General features: G+C 40.6%; 2 protein-coding genes across 2 annotated transcripts in view; one reads left to right on the top strand and one right to left on the bottom strand.

The window, feature by feature from the left end:
• Positions 1–581: 581 nt before the first annotated feature.
• On the top strand, positions 582–17,745 carry LOC118430684. The gene is made up of 3 exons (XM_035841672.1): positions 582–1,053; positions 14,169–14,330; positions 14,879–17,745. Exons 1-3 carry the CDS (start codon positions 833–835, stop codon positions 16,113–16,115), a joined length of 1,620 nt encoding a protein of 539 aa, XP_035697565.1. The 5' UTR covers positions 582–832; the 3' UTR covers positions 16,116–17,745.
• Positions 17,746–17,960: 215 nt separating this feature from the next.
• Positions 17,961–20,020, bottom strand: part of LOC118430071 (centromere protein S-like) — a 4,616-nt gene continuing 2,556 nt past the window's right edge. The window contains exons 3-5 of the mRNA XM_035840780.1: positions 19,176–19,189; positions 18,607–18,673; positions 17,961–18,128 (exon numbers count right to left, since the gene is read on the bottom strand). Of these exons, the coding sequence (XP_035696673.1) occupies positions 18,000–18,128; positions 18,607–18,673; positions 19,176–19,189 (210 nt within the window). The 3' untranslated portion in view covers positions 17,961–17,999. The remainder of the gene's footprint in view (positions 18,129–18,606; positions 18,674–19,175; positions 19,190–20,020) is intronic.

Genomic DNA, 20,020 nt, shown 5'->3' on the forward strand with positions numbered 1-20,020 from the left:
CCGTATAAGGGCATATTTCACGAGGGGGGGGGGTTAATTTTAAACTGTTGGGAGAAAACGGAGTGTTCGTGGTGGTTAAAAGTTCACGATTGAAACAAGTGGGGTAGGCGGGTACAGAATTTTTCGCGGAGTTTTAAAGTTCGCGGTGAGTCGGTCCCAGCGAAAATTACGAAAATTACAATTATTGTTTTTAGTTGTGTATATTTTTAAAGGTTATATACATCCATACCGTTACAGTGATACACATAATCTTTATTGACACGACAAAAGTACAGCGACTTTCGTAAGGTCTACATGTATGACAACTACTTACAGTACAACTAAATACACATATATGGATATCTATAGGTATGAATAAATCAACATACAGGGTCTAGCATGTCATTTACACTATTGGTTCTACGGTATAAACATTCGTGGATATATTTGCCTACTTGTATACATGTGCAGTTGAATAGCTTACAATGTTCTGTAATGTATGATTTGGGAATAAAAAATGGGGGGGGGGAGAAAAAAAAACTCGAATATTTCCCCATTTAGAGTATAAAGGTTCTAGCGCTGTGGCTGTGTGAACCACTGCGCACCTAATATCGCTTTGTGGCGTGCGTAGAATGGTTAATCTCCCAGCGTTCGCAGGTCTGTACGAACCAATGATCAACCTGCAGCTTCACCCTTCCCCGGTTCCAGCTGACCGAGCTGACTAATTGTGGGAAATTTCGGGGTCCGCCCGTTCCGAATCGACAGCGTTTATCATTGGAGAGAGGAGCGGGTTTTTTTTTTCACTGAGGATGAGCCGTGAGGTTGAACGGAACCGTCCCGTTCTGTGAGCGCGATGCGGGCGGGAGCGGTGCGATGGTGGAGCGCTCGGCGGCCCCTCCTCACGCGCCTCGCCGCCGCAGCCCTCATCAGCGGCACCTTCAGCTGCGTCTTCTTCATCTACCTGACCGGGCGGCAGGAGTCAGGCCTCTTCAAGGCGTTCAGGGGAGGAAGGAGGGGGCTGAAGACGTGGAACGGCTCCGAGACGCAAGGAGGGAATGTCTTAAGGGATGGGAGGTATTTTGTAGATTTCCATGATGTGATCATATACATATGTACCTCCGCCGGAGGGATTTAGGATCATAATGGTATTATTTTATGACTTGATGTGTATCTGTGTGCTTGTGTGTCTGTGTACGTAAAGGTCTGTGCGTATATATGCGTACCTATAGCCTGTAATATGTGTAGGATAAGTGTGTGTATTTGTGTGAGTCTATTTGTGTGTCAGTATGTGTTTTGTTTGGTGTGTGTGTGTGTATGTGTGTGAAGGTACGTATGTAAATGTGCGCGCGCCTGTGTGTTTGTATGTATGTGCGTATCTGTCATATGTAAAGATAAGTTTTTTTTGTGTGAGTTTATTTTTTGGTTTCCAAATATGTGCGTGCCTATGTTTTTCTGGTGTGTGTGTTTGCGCGTATGTATGTATGTCCGTGCGCGTGATTATATGTGTACGTAATACCATGTATTGAATGTGTGCATATGTATTTAAGGTCACATGTATGCCGACAGATTAACATTTTTAAAAATCTCGAATTAGAATCCAACACCGGAATTGTTTCGTGCAGCCCTCACTGCTTTAGTCCACATAATGAAGTAAAAAGGGCACACCAAGAGGCTAACCAGTAGCTTATGTCGTCTTGAAATGTGGGAATGTGCTGCAAAACAGAAGTCTATCTTTAAGAGCTTCTCAACGAGTTGTTGCTGGTAGATAAAACATACTAGTAACTGTTTCCCTGCTTTGGAATGTATGATTGCATAGGACTAACACAAACTAGAAAGAAAAGGCCAGGGGTTCAAGTATCTTACTACAGATTGCCTCTTCTAAGGGGATTCTGAAGAATGCCTGTTTGTAAAAGAACGGGGCTCTTTGTCTTACCCTGCTTTCAAATAAGAAGTCAAACCCAAACCCAACATGTCTAGATAGAACCATCACTAATATTCGAGAAGTCTTCCTATTATGATAACGTCTATCACGTTCATTGTCACATGTATGTCTCCTGTGTTTCTACCATGCAATTAGCCTTCGGGTGTGAAATTGCAAATAAACGTTCAATAATGTGAAATGATATACCAAGGAGGTTGAAATAGGGGATATACATATATGCTGCTGGGGCTCGTACAACTCCGCAATAGGATTGAAAAGGAACAACAGACTGTACCGTTGCGTGTTAGAGTTTTGACAATCATAAAAACAAACAAAAAATGTACTGATCAAATTACATTGGTCATTTCCAAGTATTAATTACTTGAACATCCAAGTAATAAGATATGCCAAGTAGTGGTAACTCAAGCAACTGGATATGATCTTAGAAACATTCAGACGTTTCAGGTATCATCCATTGATCAAGTTGTTCCAGTTGCTTGGCTGCCGAATGTATCATGACAATCCTTGGTCGTAGCTACTCAACAGTCTGGAATGTGGAATATGTGTATTGCAAGTAATGCTGGGAAGTATACAAGCCCTCCTCTGGTTGAGTGAGTAGCTAAGAATGCGGTTATATCTTATCGGTCCGTTAAGTGCTCTGTTTGTTACAAGGAGATAGATCTACTTGCCAAAGGCAGTCTTTTCTGGCTTTCATATTGTTGTAAACCGTCGACTATAGTCTAGTTGCTTTGTAATGCATTGACAATCATTACATACCTAGGGGGCCATTTTTTATCCTTTTGCATATACTAGTAATAGGAATGCTGTGGCCTACTCGGGGTAGGATAAAGTAACACACACATCAAATAACACCATTCATTTTTCATTACGAAATCCATTTTGTAGATTTCATCAGGATCAGTTTCAGCCCAGAAATATATTACATTTTCATTTTGTTTCCGAAAGCGTCCCATGAAGGAGGTAACATAACATGTAAGGTACTAAATTGAATTTACTTAGTATCACAAGGAGCTTTCCTTAGTGTTAAGACCATTTCAAGGAGGGATTTAGTTCGATAACACAGCTAGAAAATTCCATTCACTTAGAAGCCCAGACCGGTCGCGTTTGTGTAAATATAGGAAGAGTCTGGTGTTCAGTGTCAAAAGCATGTTGAGACGGGAATGGCAAGGCGCGGGACATTTTTAACCGTGTATAACACAACAAGCCGTGCTGTAAAGGTGGTGTGTCAGCGTTGGTAGTCTCGATACAAGGCCCCGCGGCTGAAGTGAAATACCCGTTTAATATTGTGTATAAGCCAGCAAAAGCTGTCTTCGTAGCCTTCAAGGAGAGGTGGCTTTTTAATTATTGGCGGTTTGTGTTTGTGTGACCGGGGGGGTATAGGGGTGTTGATTGGGCACAGATTCGCGATTTTCGACAAACACACCGACCTTTATTGACACAACAGAAGTGCAGCGGCTTTCGCAAGGTATTTCACTGATCTGTACATGCATGCAGGATAACAAATAGATAAATCAAGATACCGTGTTTAACGTATCCTTTACACTGCTGCTCCTGAGGTCTAAACATTGTTTGACATATTTACCTATTTCTACACGGGGCTCAAAGCTCCTAAGTTACCGAGGAGACCCGTGAAGTTTATGATATGAGGCGTACGTACCAGACTAAAAATGTCAGAGCCTGGTCCGCGAGGCTACCGTTGCCATCAACGCCCGCCAATGCGTCACGCTGATACCGGGTGTATAGAAAGTGCGTAAGTGAAGGAAAATGAGCAAAATAGAACGAAATGGAACGTACAGAAGAACGAAATGGTATGAAAAATGAAGCAAAATGAAATGGAATCGGTGGGAATGATAGGAAACTTTACCTTGGCAAAATTGATGTACTGAAGTGGGCAGTAAATAAATGTAACGTTTTGTTTACAAAATTTTATCCAGAATGAGGCAAGATTAAAGTTTACAGCATTGTTCTGTTCCTAAGGCTAACTAATTCTCTTAATTGTTACGGACGGCTTTCGAATACGTAATACGTAATACGATTTTACTTCTGAATCAGTTTGCTTCGTTCCATTTCGCACTAGTGTTCTGTACATTCCATTCGGTTAAGTCCGTTTCATTTGACATTTTATATACACCGCAGATATCGCGTGATGTAGGAAGCCGCAATTTGTTGATACTGGAAACGACAGCGAGGAGACATTTCGTTCCATTTCGAACTTTCTGTAAATTCTATTCCACTTCATTGCGATTCATTTTGTATTTTCTGTCCACCGCTGAGATCGTGTGATGTAGGAAGCCGCAATTTGTTGATACTGGAAACGACAGCGAGGAGAAAAGATCAATGGAGCCCATTATAGAGCCTTCCCGTGGGAGCCGGCGGAAGGAAAATATTAATTTCGAGGTGTGGAAACGAGATTCCTCAGCGTAGAAATGGTAGGAGCGGATTAAAACAGCGTGGATTGGTCTTACAGAGGCCGCATGGGCCCGAGTGAGGGGGTTTTCTTCATCGGATATGCAGTCACATATAGGTCGTGCGATCGTCGTACGGGTCGTACTAACTACGGGAATTTTGGAGGACAAAAAACGTACGTCTCCTGCAACGTCCAGCTGTCTTGGTACACAAATTGCTGTTTTGGATCCATGTCGGTGGTTGGTTCTGTCACCGCCTTCTTGAAAATCATATGGCATCAAAATCGTGCGACGATCGCACGACCTATGTGACTGCGCCGGAACGAGATTCCTCAGCGTTAGAAATGGTAGGAGGGGATTAAAACGGCGTGGTTTGGTTTCACAGAGGCTGTATGGGCCCGGGTGAGGGGTTTTTCTTCATCGGATATGCAGTCACAGATAGGTCGTGCGATCGTCGTACGATCGCTAACTTCGAGCATTTTGGGGGGCAAAAACGTCCCCTGCAAAGCTCAACTGTCTTGGTACACAAATTTCTGTTTTGGACCTATGTCAGTGGTTGTTTCAGTGTCACAGCCTTCTTGAAAATCCTATGGCATCAAAATCGTACGACGGTCGTGCGACCTATGTGACTGCGCCGGAACGAGATTCCTCAGCGAAAGAAAAGGTAGGAGGGCATTAAAACAGTGTGGTTTGGTTTTACAGAGGCTGTATGGGCCCGGGTGAGGGTTTTTTCTTCATCGGATATGCAGTCACATATAGGTAGTGCGATCGTCGTACGATCGCTAACTTCGAGCATTTTTCGGGGCAAAAACGTCCCCTGCAAAGCTCAACTGTCTTGGTACACAAATTTCTGTTTTGGACCTATGTCAACCTGTTTCAGTGTCACAGCCTTCTTGAAAATCCTATGGCATCAAAATCGTACGACGGTCGTGCGACCTATGTGACTGCGCCCAGACGAGATTCCTCAGCGTAAGAATGGTAGGAGGAGATTAAAACAGCGGTGTTTGGGCTCACAGAGGCGGTATGGGCCCGGGTGAGGGGTTTTCTTCATCAGATACATGGAGAGTTCTGGTCTTCTTTTATCGTTATTGATAGGCTGTTAGCTGGCTTCATCGATTGGTGTTAACGGTAATCCCTACAATTGGATCTAGAATAACACTGTGTGGAGCTTAATGAAATAACCATACATATCCATTATCCAACATCAATTCAAAATCTTCAAAATCAAAATAAAGAAACACTACAAAGATACGGACTGCATTGCAACAATACATAATGATATAACATAAACTATAGCCATGAAATATCAAGATAAAACAAAACAAACCATTTTGCAAGACTGGCGACTCTGAAGCCCTATGTAATAAAATTGCTTGCTTATGGAGGTTTCACTGATGTAAAACATGAATGTAACGTTAACTGAATCCCGAATGTAACTGAATCGTTTACATATCTTTAACAACACAATTATGCTTGATGTAGTTCCCCATTGTAAAAACTACGCAACATTACACTATTATCTGTGGCTTACATTTCAGAATTGTCGATCAGTAAGGCTAACCGTTAAAATTTTTATGACCCGTGTCAGCCTGTCATCCATTGTATTCAATAATCTCCACGCAGATTATTACCGGTGCCATAACATAGTATCAAAGCTGCTTGCCAAGGAGTATAGCCGGCCAAAGGGAGTCAGACGGGCACCTTTCTTCGAGCCGACTGATCGCAGATTCCCAGCTAGAGCCCGGCTGACTCCCTTTGGCCGGCTATACTCCTTGACCAGCTTTGATACTATCTTATGACACCGGTAAATCTGTCTGGAGATTATTGAATTCAGTTGACTTCATTGTCTGGTTGACTGATTTAATCCAAGTATGTAGGATGTAACATGGATGGAATTTTGCGATCCAACGTATGAGTACGGCTGTTAAATATATAGTTGGCCACAGCCTGACCGAAGGCGAAGTGTGTCCGTTATTTCCGTGCCCTTGTGGTCATTTAATCACAGAATGTTTAAGAACGGTGAAAGATTACTAATCCATAGGTTTGCCCGCTAGATGTGACTGAAAAATTCAACAGAATTTAATACATGTAACGCGTTTCCCTGTCCTTGCCGTATCATTTATAACGATATTTTCCAAATACTGCCATCATGTTCAACTCATATATCCACATACGTAGGTCAGTTTCTTTATACTGTATTCCAAATGCGAGACCAGATCACTCATATATGACTGTACTGTTATCGATGATATTGTGTTGTTTTGTATGTAGCCTCGTAGTACTGTTGTCTATATAGCTATTAGTTGTTATTGGTTGCCATAAATTGTCCCATTTGCGATAGTTGAACAATAAAATTCATTTATTTATCGAATTGTTACCATTACCTTGCCAAGTCAGTGATAAATTCTCAAAGATAAGTTATACATTCGTAATGGTTTGTTATTTTCATACTTTCGTTAGTCTACTTATCAATTGTTATATATCCACGTGTTGTCCTTTAGTTGTTATAGGTATTAGAGGGCAAAGCCAAGTGTATTTCTTTTCCTTTTTGTGACTTGTTATTTATCGAATTGTTATAATTTGTCTGCTCAATTTTCGGTGACCAGATATACACTTGCTATTTTTTGCTTACCACTGTCTTGATAGTTTTTATTCACATTTATTCCATATTCAAGTTTTTATAGATGCATTTATAATGCATGTTCCAATGTATTATATTTTTTTTACCTTGCCTGTACTGTGCAATATACGTAATTCAGCTTTTAGCTGCAAAGTATCACGCTTTTAGTAAACCATTCATTCATATATGTACACTTTGCTATTATCTCTTCTGATTTATCACCTTTGCTTATTATAGTTAATAAGCAAACAGGAAGACAGTTTATAACCCTCATTGGTCCCCAGCACAATCCACATATATTTTATTTAGATGTCGACTCTTTTTTATTTGTGCTAAATGCATAAAATAACACAAGTCGTTTTGGCCCTCGTTTAATCAGGGGTAGGGCTGGGTATCGGTACAGCGTACCGGTACAAAACCGGTTTTTCTTGTTGGACCGGTCCAGAAAAACCGGACCTGAAAAAATTAGGTGGACCGGATGTTGGACCGATTAGAAAATTAACATATTATTTGATCAGGCCTTCACACGTTTTAGCGCTTGCAGGTGGAAGAAAATAACAAGAGTGAAGTAGAGTAGAGTTTATATCATTTCTACCAAGTTTTACAGTCAATCGTACATGTGCAGTTAGTGTTGTAGGATTTTAAGAGGCCAGTGTAAGTCTAATACTCCACCAAACACATTTCTTTGTAGTGAAATGGACCATTGGTATGAGTCATACTGCATCAGGTCCAGGTCCAGGTCCGGACCTGAACCTGATTCATTATGTGAAAACTTGTGAATGGACAATACAAGTACTCAAAACAATGGTCCATTTCGGTACAAAGAAATCTGCTTTGTGTAGTATTTGACTCCCACTGGCGTTTTGAAACCCTACAAAGCTAAGTGCCTCTGAACAATTGACTGTAAAAGTTGGCAGAAATTACTGTAGACTCTACTCTACTTCGCTGTTGTTATTTTCTTCGACCGGTAAGCCCAAAAATGTGTGAATGTCTGTTCACATAATCAGTTTATTTGTCAATCGGTCCAACATCCGGTCCACCATTTTTTTTCAGGTCCGTTTTTTTTAACCGGTCCAACAAGAAAAGCCGGCTTTGTACCGGCACACCGTACCAGTACCCAGCCCTAGTCTTGTGTAGTTTGATGTCTTTCATATCACACTTTTCGTTCCCGAAAGCTGCCGGCCCCGGTATGGAAATGTGACGTAGGCCTTAATGATGATCCCGGAATCGACCCGCAAGGCAGATCACTATCCGCGCGACTTCCGTGTGAAAATATACGCCGTACTTTGTCACAATTTCCCACAGTTCGATACTGAAAAACACATTTCCCTAAACGCCTGCGGTATACCGGCGTATAAATCAACATCTTCTCTTTTGTAGTTACGATGGAACAATGAGGAAGATGTACGTCAAGGAAGGCTATGGAAAGATAAGAAGAAACAGAGCAAAAACACATCCCTCCCTTCCGTGAAGGTAAATATAGAAAAATTTGCTTTGATCGGATCAAAATCCTCCATGTTTTTAATGGTATTCAAAATACCAACAGTACATCGCTACAGTAACAGCGAAACATGAACAAAATTACAATGATTAAGATTATTATCTGCCAATGTTACAATTCTGTTCTGAAAGGAGATTATTCCTAGATAACTAAAAAAACATCGCAGGCTTTTCATACCTTACCCACCAGAAAAAATGACCTTCTTGCAATTGCTTCAGTCCTTCAAATCGTTTATCTATGAAAATGTTGGACAATTAATTCATCTCTCACTGCATACGGAAAAGACACCAAACACTTCAAACAGTTTAAGTAGAAATAGATTCGAAATAGATATCATTTCCCTTTTAATCTATATCTATATCTATATTTCATTTTCCTTTTTTGTTAGAGATATAATTCTGTTTACCTGTTTTACTTTGTTTGCAGTTCTGGCATGGTCTTGCAGCAAGGTTATCATCATCAAAGTTATCAAATTGAAAGAGATATGGTCCATGGCCATGAACTTGCTACAAAGACTGTCCATATAACCAGGTCATGCGTCAACTACTGTAAATGCAGAAATATTCGCGGTGGTTTAATGTTCGCGGTTTTCGCGGTGGCCGCTTCACCGCGAACTTAAAACCACCGCGAAAAGTCATTTTTCCCGCTACCGCGAAATCAAATCCCCGCGAACTTAAATGCATTTACAGTATTCCTAAAGTGTAGTTCAAGGTTAAATTGCTGCGATCTATCTTTACAATCTCCTGCTACTTTATAACAACGCGCGCGTTGTACATAATACGGTACTCAGTACGCTCGTAACGCTGTAAAAGTATTGGACATTGATTTTGGGTTCGTGTAAAGTGGTATTGCTTCATTTGCACTGCGTCACACGTAACGTGTATTACCTTGGAAAAGCGTGTCACGAATAAATCAAACGCAAAAGTGTGTCTTGAGTTTGAGCTACGTTCAGCGATATGTAAATCCAAAATTATTGCACATTCCTTGAATAACTATAATGTTTAGCCACCGTAGCAAGGTCTACGGGCCCAACGTTTCTGATGGCATGTCAGTGGTGTAAGCTTGTTCACATCTCCGAGTGCGCATGCGCGACGAAAGGAATTGTGGGTAATATGTCAAAGGTGAAGTCACCGAGAAATATACAAAACACGTCTTTTATACAAATCGAGACGATTGTCGAGACGAGAACTGGTTACAAGTCAGCGGCATTCACCTTTGAGATACTACCCACAATTCCTGTCGCTGCGCATGAGTACTAGGAAGTATGAACTAGCTTATTGCTCCAGCCCCCTAACCGAAACTGAGTGCAATAGAAATGATATGCATTTAAAAAGAAAAAAAAGATGGATTCATAGAAATATCAAAACCGGACTTTCTGCTGTAGTGCCGTGCAGAAAGCTGATAGGAGGCTCATTATCGAACTTGACTTTCGTCTTCCTGACTCCTGTTAACAGACACTTGTTGAATATCATCAAGATCCTTCCGCGTCTTTTCAAGTTATGGATTAAGAATTCACAGCCATCCACCTGAAGATAAATGGCACTCAAGAGATAAACTTCTTGCCAAACACGTAAGCATAAGATCAATCACGAACGTTTAAAGATACCCTTGGCAATATGTGAAGTAGAAATTGATGCACAGTTGGTGTAAATGGTGGATATAATAAAGATACTTGATTGTGTGAATTGTGAGTGTTGCGCAAATCAAATGTGAATCGTTTACTTTCCACAGTTCAAAAGTTTACAGATGACTTTTTGTTACAATTATCAAACTTATATATATATATTAAAGTGTGTGATTCAACAAATTGCATTGGTAGTCATAAGACAGTAGACACAACTAAAATACACAGCAGATAAATCGTCAACTTTATTAGTTTATCTTGTTATGGTAAAACTAAATTTTATCTCACCAAAACTTCGTTAGGACTTAGTTACGGTACCCAAAAGTTGTTCATGGCCTACTACAGTTTTCGGGAAGACTTCGGAAACACGTGACTGGAGCAGCGGGTCGTAAGTACCAAGATAACCTGTGTCGCCCCCCGTCTCTGTTCAGTGTTTGATAGTGGGCATACAAAGTGGACAATGATCCCACCATATAGTTGGGTTACACTGCTTGAATATGACAGAAAAAAAAGGAAATTTTCATCAAAACGTGACTGGGCATGCAACGAGATGGCAAACTCAAATTCACAAACTCAATATTAGTGTATACCTATTCAATCTTCCTACGGAAACTACAAGGAAACTTCCTTCCCTAGATATGAGAAAGAAACACCACCGGTGCACCACATACATATCAATACACACAACACTCCAGCGGCTTGTGAACCTGTGCGCTGCTACCCATCCATGCCGAGAAGACAATTTCCCGATATTGCACCCCGTTCAATACCCGTGTCCAATTTCGTCGGCTCTGCGTTTGGGCGCTCCAATAACCACGTACACGGCAGATGTAGGAGTTGAGCCCATATTGGGTATGAAGGCTGGGTGTTGAACGCTCCCTACGGTAATCTAGCAGCGTTAGATGGGCTTTTAGCTGTTTCTTACAGGCGTTATGAGGTTTCTGATGCAAAGTTAAACGATATTTTCCAACATAAATTGTTTCTGATGCGAAGTTAAACGATATTTTCCAACACAAATTACACGTCGGCCATCTAGACTTTGTCGAGGAATGATCTTATGTGACGTCACGTTATGTAGATAGAATACGTGACTCGGTGAGTAGTGGGTCATATGCATAAGTTGCAGAATTCTATTATGGCACCCCCCCCCCGTCCCTGGCAATTTTTCTGCAAGACACTCAATTGTATTTCAATTTTGCTTAAAATCTGTCTCTACCGACAAATATCAACTCTCAAGCTACGTTGTTTTGCCTTAGAGTAATAATGTGTTCACTTATTTACACGCGGACTTATATTCAACTTTAATTCTAATATTTTCCCTGGGTCCTCTCATACCTATTTAAAAGACCGTTAATTTTAATGTAAAGAGATTTAATAATGCAGCATCAGTAATCCTTGAAGTATGCAAATCTACGATATCCTGGTGTTCAACGAAAATATAATTGATTCCCCAAAGCCTCTCCGGTGCTGAAAGAGAGTGAAAATGATACTGACCCAATTAAGCCCTCGGAAGAGTTATTTTTCCACTGGTCGTGACAGAGAAGACAGACGCTATGTACAGTATTTACAGGTTCACTGTACCAGGAAAATTCTCCTGGCTCTTTTTGACAAGCACAATGAACAGTGGACCACGGCTTAACGTCCTGTCCCAGGGATCGCAACCCTTTCTAGTAGTAGACTCTTTGTATATACTTCACCAGGAGTCTGGACAATCTGTTTTTAGCTAACGTTGTATATAGGTCAAGTCAACCAGTTTTAGCATGATCAGACTTTTAATATGTATAGTTTTAACCCTATTCTAATTTGCCCTTTGACATTGCGCTCGAATCTGCAATATCTATCCATTATGATATTTATGCTACACGTCTTATTGTATTGTATTGTTTATGTTATAATTGTACAATATGTTCTTCTGAGTATCAATAAGGTGCGATACTCAATGTAAACAAGCCTGATAATTTGGCTTTCGAGCCGCAAGTTGGCTGTGAAATGAATAAACCATTCTCTCTCTCTCCCTAGTGTGCATGTTGGGTTAGCGACACAGCCTGAGTCGGACTCACGGCCTCTAGTTCCAGAGGGGACGAATCAACCATTGGACTAGGCCCGCTGCGTCATATATTTTAAATGCTATGTCTTTATGTGGCACATAAAACAAATAAGGCCATGTTGATTTGATTATATGGATGACATCCGCGCTCGCATCAATTTTCGGCCGTTTCAAAACAAAACAAAATTGACCACATAGTAAATTGTGCAATTAAAGCAGCTGTAAAATGAGCACATATAAGCATGTCGAAGATTGAAAAAAAGTATCAGAAAACAGATAACTAATGCCTTAGAATGCCAAAATAAATCTGAAGTCAAAGAATAAGATGCGAAAGGACAGAAAGAAAAAAATTGTTGGCACAGAGAAGTACCAGTACAGACAATTCAGGTATAGGTCCTGGTCAGGTCCAGAGGATTAGGTCCAGAACTGAACCTGGACCTGATTGTGGAAACTTGAGAATTGGCAATACTCAAAACAATCGTAATTGGTCAATTTTGCTAGAAAGGAATCTGTTTGGCGGATTATCCGACTCCCACTGGTATCTTACAATCCCATCTTCATGACTAAAGGCTAACTGTCTCTGTACTGTAGAAACTTGACTGTAGAAACTTGTTACAATTGACTATAAACCCTACTCAACTTCGCTCTCGTTGTCTTCTTGGCCCGATAAGACTCCAAACGCCTGCCGAAATAGTGTGTCCATTTTCTAATTGGCGAGATCCGTTCCACTGATTTTTTTCCGGTCTTTTTTTTTTCGAATTGGTCCAAGAACAAGAAAAAAACATTTTGCACCCGTACGGTGTACTGGTCCCTTCACTTAACTGCTGGTATACCATACTATGTGTTTTAGTCCTATGTTCAACCCTCCTAACCACGTAGATTCATACGGAAGGCCAAACTTCTTTTTTTATTCGCTCGCTCGCCTCAGTTTTGGAGTTTCCAGAGCATGTCATCCATATAATCAAATCAACATGACCTAATGATTAAAAATGTTACGAAATATGCAATACAGTGTAATAAATTATGACAGGAAATGTTAAGAAATACGCAGTACATCGTAATAAATTACGATTGGAAAGAGGCATTTTACAACATTGGCAATGTCCATTTCCCGAAAATTTGTTTTAGCAATTCACAGGGTGTATTTGTTCGTTTTTTTTTTCATCTTCTTTGTACGAGTTAAAATATGACCGCCCTTTTTTGGGGGGAACGAAACGGAAGAAAGTTGATGAGCGCGCGGATGTCATCCATATAATAAAGGCAATGCAGCCTTTGCCCTAATGTAAACCAACTTCACACCATACATACTATTAACCTTAAGGAACCAAATTGTCAACGATCATGATCTTTAAAAGTTCTAAGGTTGACGTAAGACGTATTGGTTGGTTGTTCACGGCCTCGGGTAACCGTTAGGACTGAAGTTTATATTCAAAAGTTCTAAGGTTGACGTAAGACGTATTGATTGGTTGTTCACGGCCCCGGGTTACCGTTAGGACTGAAGTTTATTAGAGGGTGTGTCGTGAGAAGCGTATCTACCAGGGAAGTAATTATCGGGGGTGGAAAGTCGGATTAGATTTGTAATAGACCGGGCAAGGTCGCACCTCAGGCGTAGAATTAACAAAAAGTGCACGTAATCCAAATAATTGCGATTGGTGTGATGTTCAGCACCAAGGACTAAATGAGAGGTCCGTATGTTTGTATGGATGGCGTTCAGCAAAAAGGATAAACCGGTATAATTGTGTGTGGATGGTGTTCAGCACCAAGGACAAACCTGTATAATTGTGTACGTGTGTGGATGGTGTTCAGCACCAAGGACAGGCCTGTATAATTGTGTGTGGGTGGTGTTCAGCACCAAGGACAGGCCTGTTTATTTGCGTGTAAATGGTATTTAGAACCAAAGAAAGGTCTGCATGTTGGTTTGTGGAGTGTTCAGCACCAAGGACAGGTCTGTTATGTAGTATGGTTTCAAGACCAAAAGCACGCTACATATACTTCATACAATGAAGAAGAATAACCAATCCCTCTTCATTGTTTTTACGCTGTTTTCCAGACAGGAAGGTTGGTCGTGGCTCAGTGAGACAGAAAAGGGTAAAGCATGTGAGAAGAAGAAAGACTTCGTGTTCGTGAAGGTCCACAAGGCGGGATCAACAACTACAGCCTGTATCTTCCAGCGCTTCGGCTACGAACATGGGGCTACGTTTGTCTTACCAAGGTGGCTGCTTTGATTCCACGTTTTTCATAATCTGCAATAGATTCCCCCTACTCTAGGATATATCTCCTAAACTTGTTTTGGATACTCATTATTGTTTAGCCTTCAAAGCTAATATACGTTTAGTTAATACCGATTTCAGCAGTCCAGAGTATAATCTTCTATGTACCCTCTAACAATACCTATAAACCCCTGTGTCAAAGTAGATAGCCATAGTCTCCAACTAGACTATGTAATATTTTTGGATATGCACTTACATGTACTTTTCAATCAATACATTCTATAATGTATATCAGCCCAGGGTGTCAACGTGTAAGAATGGTCTGTAACTGTGTAAATTTTATTTTTATCTGTTTATTTATAATAATAATAATATCGGATGAATTTGAAGCCAGTAGGTACCCAATATTTTTGGTAATGAAGCTGATTTACGTGGTGATTTAGGTGTCTCCTTGAGCACCCTGTCAGTAGGTAATTAAAAATGTACGTGATATCAAAATATGTATGGTCAGATTTTCCATCATGTCTTTCTTTAATATATTTTGACACAGGAACCACAAGAGCGACATCGGTTGGCCCAACCTACTCAAGATGGAGGACCTCATCCCTTCAGCAGGCGGCGCTTTCAACATCCTGACAGACCACATCGTTTACGACCGACGTCTGACCGACCATCTCATGACCCCTGATGCAGTCTACCTCACCATCTTACGACATCCCCTCGACCAACTCAAGTCCGTCTTCAACTGGTTCCATCTGCCACACGAATACCAACTCGAGCACTCTCACAACCCCATCGCAACGTTTCTCGAAAACCCGGAAAAGTACCAAGATCCCTACGTCACGAGTCGACAACACAGGGACCCGTTTTCCCTCACAAAAAACTTCATGTCGTTCGATCTTGGGTACCCCATGGGGCTTACAGACGACCAGACTGCGATCAAAAACTTCATCACCCAGTTGGACAAAGAGATGTTTCTTGTTTTGATTTTGGAACATTACATGGAGTCGTTAGTACTACTGAAGAGGTTGATGTGCTGGACTATACAAGATATATTGTACGATCTAAAACCTAAAAACCAGAGGCAATATGCATACAGGACAATGGAGCTTCCGGAAAAGTATAAGAAGAAGCACCAAGAGTGGAGCAACGTGGATTACGGTTTGTATAATCATTTTAATCAGTCTTTATGGAACAAAATAGGACAACAAGGGGACGACTTTGCAAGGGAGGTGGAACACTTTGACAAGGTTGTTCAGAAGGTTTCCTTGTATTGTAGGACAGTGAGCGCTCCGGTAGAGGGCATCGCTCCAAATTTGACATTTCCAAAGTCTCAGTGGGATGAAGGTTTTACAGTTGATCCTTTCTTCTGCACCAAACTTAAGATGCTGTGGCAAGACTGGGAGTATGTCTTGAAGAAAACTCACAAGCTGCCAAGGGACGTTTCACAATCCGTCAAGAACACAATTTCATACCATCCCGTATCGACACTCACGCCGAGGGATCTTTTAAAAATCTTCGGCATCACCGCAGGCCCAGAGCTTAAGGTAGCGGGCCAAAGCAAAGTTGGTTCTTACGTGAAGAGTAGGCCCTTGATCGTGTACAGGAAACCTGTAAAGCGATATGTTCCAAAAGGAATCCAGGACAGCAATGTGGTGTATCAGGTCAAGCCGGGGTTTAACCCCAAGTTTCCGCACGTAGCTAGGTGGAACAACCAGTACATCGTTGTAAACAGAGACAGGCCGATTAACCAGAGCCAGGGGACTCCTAAGGAAAACAGGGTTTGACCACCTGCATCAGTGTTCTCACCAGGACTTTTTCACAGCATAGGGGCATCTTAGTGCATCGAAGACATGTGGTACCCGTGCAGTTATTGTAAGGTATCTGGGGGAATCCTAAATTTTTATGGCCAAATATAGAGAAATATAGCAAACTTTATTTTACCTTAGTTACAAAACTACAGAAAACTCCCCTTTGTTGGTCGAAACACAGCATAGGGGCCCAAATCACAGCATAGGGGCTAAAATCACAGCATAGGTGATCCAAATCACCTGAAAAGCCCTGGCGAGAACACTACATATAAATGTTCACACACATATTTGATTCAGCGGATGTCAGTGCAGCTACATTAAACTAGATTTTAGGACTCAGGTTAAATGTCAAACAATTATCAAATCTGTCCATGACATGATGTAAACCAGACATTTCACAACTATAGAGCGTTTCCATGTGACGTCATCGGTGTGCCTGCTGCCATGTTGGTGTTCATATTTGATTTTCAATCAATGGAAGCTGAAGCAATTTCCGACATTGATTTTGAAGATCTTTTGGCCCTCTCAAATAACAACTGATCTACAATTCAACAAAGAAAATACCTTTAAACTACTAAAACACACAAAAAAGATGTGTATGTTTGAGATATGATAAATCAAAATAGGGACACCAGCAATGGTGGTCAGAATCTGCCTGCTTCTTTGATATGGAAGGTACGGGATCTATTTGATAAGCTTCTGTGAAGAGCCATCAGATGCTACACTGTACTTAACAATGATGACAGAAAGGCAATAATTCTGCTGTGCATATTGAAGTTATTGTGTACATACTGTTATGTACAAAAAGTAAGGAAAACAATGTACAATGTACATGTGAACAATCATATTATAACTTTTCTCTTGTAAAGAGTGTATTTCACTGGCTAAAATTTAACATAAATGTACACTTATTTGTGCAAGGTTGGCTAATGCCAAAAATAAATAAGTCAAAAAAGAAATATTTGTGTGTGTTTTTTTATATATTGGTATCTTTCCTTACTTGGTGACTGCATGCTAAATATATGGTGGAAAAGTACAAAAGTACCAGAACACAATGCAAAAACTAACGATTTGGTGGACATACTCTGAAAGCAAATGCTAGTCTCTCCACAGGTATTTCATACATTGTTACTGACATAATGATTATAATGATAATAACAATAATAAATCATAATAATGGATAAAGGACAGATGCAAAAGCCTTGTGGGTAGACAGTCTGCCTTCAGAAGTCACAGATTCAAATCACACCAGAGCCAGAGCAAGGAATATTTAACCCTTAAACTGCCAAAACTGGATATATCCGGCACACATATACACAAAATGTACATGCCCTGTGTGCCATGCCCGGTTATAACCGGGATAGCGTTTTCCCCCCGAAGTAGCAGCTTTGCGTGCGTGTAGCGCACGAACCCCGGAAGTTAGGAACTTCGGCCTTGTTCGGGTGTCTCTTTTCTGGGGTCAGCGGCCAACCCTGGCACTGATAGCATTTTATAGGGCTGAAACTCTGGCAGTTTAAGGGTTGTAATATAGTTCATACTGCCCTCTCTGCAATCAACACGTATGAGGAAGAGTACTTGAACATGCAACTGTGTTTCCCAAGGGCTATGAAAAAAAGGTATGGGAAAGATTGTACCTTAAAGTAATTGATAAGCTGGTGCATCGGAGCATGATTTTGTCGGGCTCATAAGAATGCATTAATTTCCCTCTTTAACTTTCTGTGATATGACTTGTATGGTTCCCAAATGGAGTTCCCAAGAATGGAAAAAGGATTTTCCAAATTGAAGACACCACCATTGAGGAATATATACATTTGCCTTGAGAAAGCAAGATAATAGTAAGAATAGGCATAAATAGTGTCATCACATGTTTGAGTCATCATTCTCTGCATCGCTGTTGTTAGAAGGTGCTGTGGCTTTCTTAACCCTTTTGGATTTCTTCTTCTCTTTCTCTGAGACAAGACTGTCTGCCATCTGTGATATGTGCCTCTCCTAGAACAGAATTTGACAGGTTTGTCACTTTTCACAATCTCAAACTGTCATATTTTATTTACCAATAAGCCATTCCCTACAGCTCCTAGTGCACAAGTGCAGCTGTGATGCATTTTAGGCCTTAGGTCAAAGCAAGGCAATAACAGTATTGGACAGGTTTGTCACTTTTCACAAGCTTAAGCTGTCATCTTTTATTCACCAATAAGCCATTTCATGCAGTTCCTAGTGCACAAGTGCAGTTGTGATGCATTTGAGGTCTTAGTTCAAAGTACGGCACAGACAAAGAATAGTCTGGGGCTTAAACTTTGACCTTACACCATATGTCAATACATCAAGATCGTGCATGAGTACTAGGAACAATGAAATGACTTATTGCTGACATCACATCACATGTTCACGATGATTAAACTAATTATAAAAGGCACTCCAAAAATACAACGGGTCAATGTAAGTTTGACGGAATGAAGAATCTTTTTACCAAAGCCCGGTTTCTTCTGGCCACCAACTTCACATCATCTGCATTCACCACAGTTCTCTTCCCATGCCTGAAGACATGTAAATGGTTTACTGTATGACTATAAGATCCTTATAAAATGTGTTTCAATGACATTCAAATCCAGAGAAGCCAGACTGATGCGCATAGCAGAAGAAAAGTGGATCTTGAGAAAGTACTGTAAATGCATTTAAGTTCGCAGGGATTTAATTTCGCGGTAGCAGGAAAAGGGACTTTTTACGGTGGTTTTAATTCGCGGTAAGACCATAGACTGCAGTTGAATACCATAATAGAACAATGTTCGCAGTGGCTTTAAGTTCGAGGTGAAGTGGTCACCGCGAAAACCGCGAACATTAATCCACCGCAAACATTTCTGCATTTACAGTAACTCAACAGACCTGAGTCAGCCTACAAGGAGACTGTTATTTTCGTCTAGGACTGTTCAGCCATAGCCAATGCTGTAGGGCTGATACACATGTATCAATAAGGATTTTACCATGGTCATTACTGACCGAAGGGGGCCATATACATACCCAAGGGGGCCATATACATACCCAAAACCAGACGTCTTGAAAGAAGATGGTAGTACTCTGGATTATATACAACATCCATATACATGTATATACAGCTGGTGGAAATGTGAATATTATTTAACATCTAAGTTCTAGGGAAAGTTGAAAACTGTCAACAACCATGCAAATCTGGCCTACCGTATATTCTCGAATAAAGTACGCACCCCAATTAAAGTACGCACCACTGATTTTGGACAAGTCTTAGACAGATCTTTGGGACTGAAAGGTAAAATGGAAAAACTCAAATAAAGTACGCACCCCTTCTCCACCAATTTTGAACAGACCTTTAACTGGATAAATTCAAATTTATGATGTTTTCCCCCGGTTATTTTGCATAAGATAACCTGGAGAATTGCCTACTGCAATTATAAAAATCACTGTGAACTGGTAGAAGAAATCAGGAAAAACCAGTTGTACAAGTCAAAGTCACTAACTCAAAGGATTGTATGCAAATGCCAATCTTATGTAAATCATGTTTAGACAATTTCTTTGTTTCATGTTTAGACAACTACAAGACAACAACAATGTGCATGTTTTGAAAAATTACTAGAAGTGTAGCTCCACCTTGCTTTATTTTAGGCTTTTTTTACCATTTCTCTGTGCAGTGACCTCAAATAAAGTACGCACCCCAACTTTGGCAACAACTTGTAGCACCTTTTCAATTTTGAAAAGTTAAAAATGTGCGTACTTTATTCGAGAATATACGGTAGATTGGGTTAATACAAGTGTGGGTTTAAAAAGAGAAAAACAAAACAACAAAACTGCAACCACAAAGAAGCTAATTACATACATGATGTAGGTAAACTTTTTACCTGCAAAAAGCTCCA

Source organism: Branchiostoma floridae, chromosome 14 (genome assembly GCF_000003815.2).
Source record: "Branchiostoma floridae strain S238N-H82 chromosome 14, Bfl_VNyyK, whole genome shotgun sequence".
Lineage (NCBI taxonomy): Eukaryota > Metazoa > Chordata > Leptocardii > Amphioxiformes > Branchiostomatidae > Branchiostoma > Branchiostoma floridae.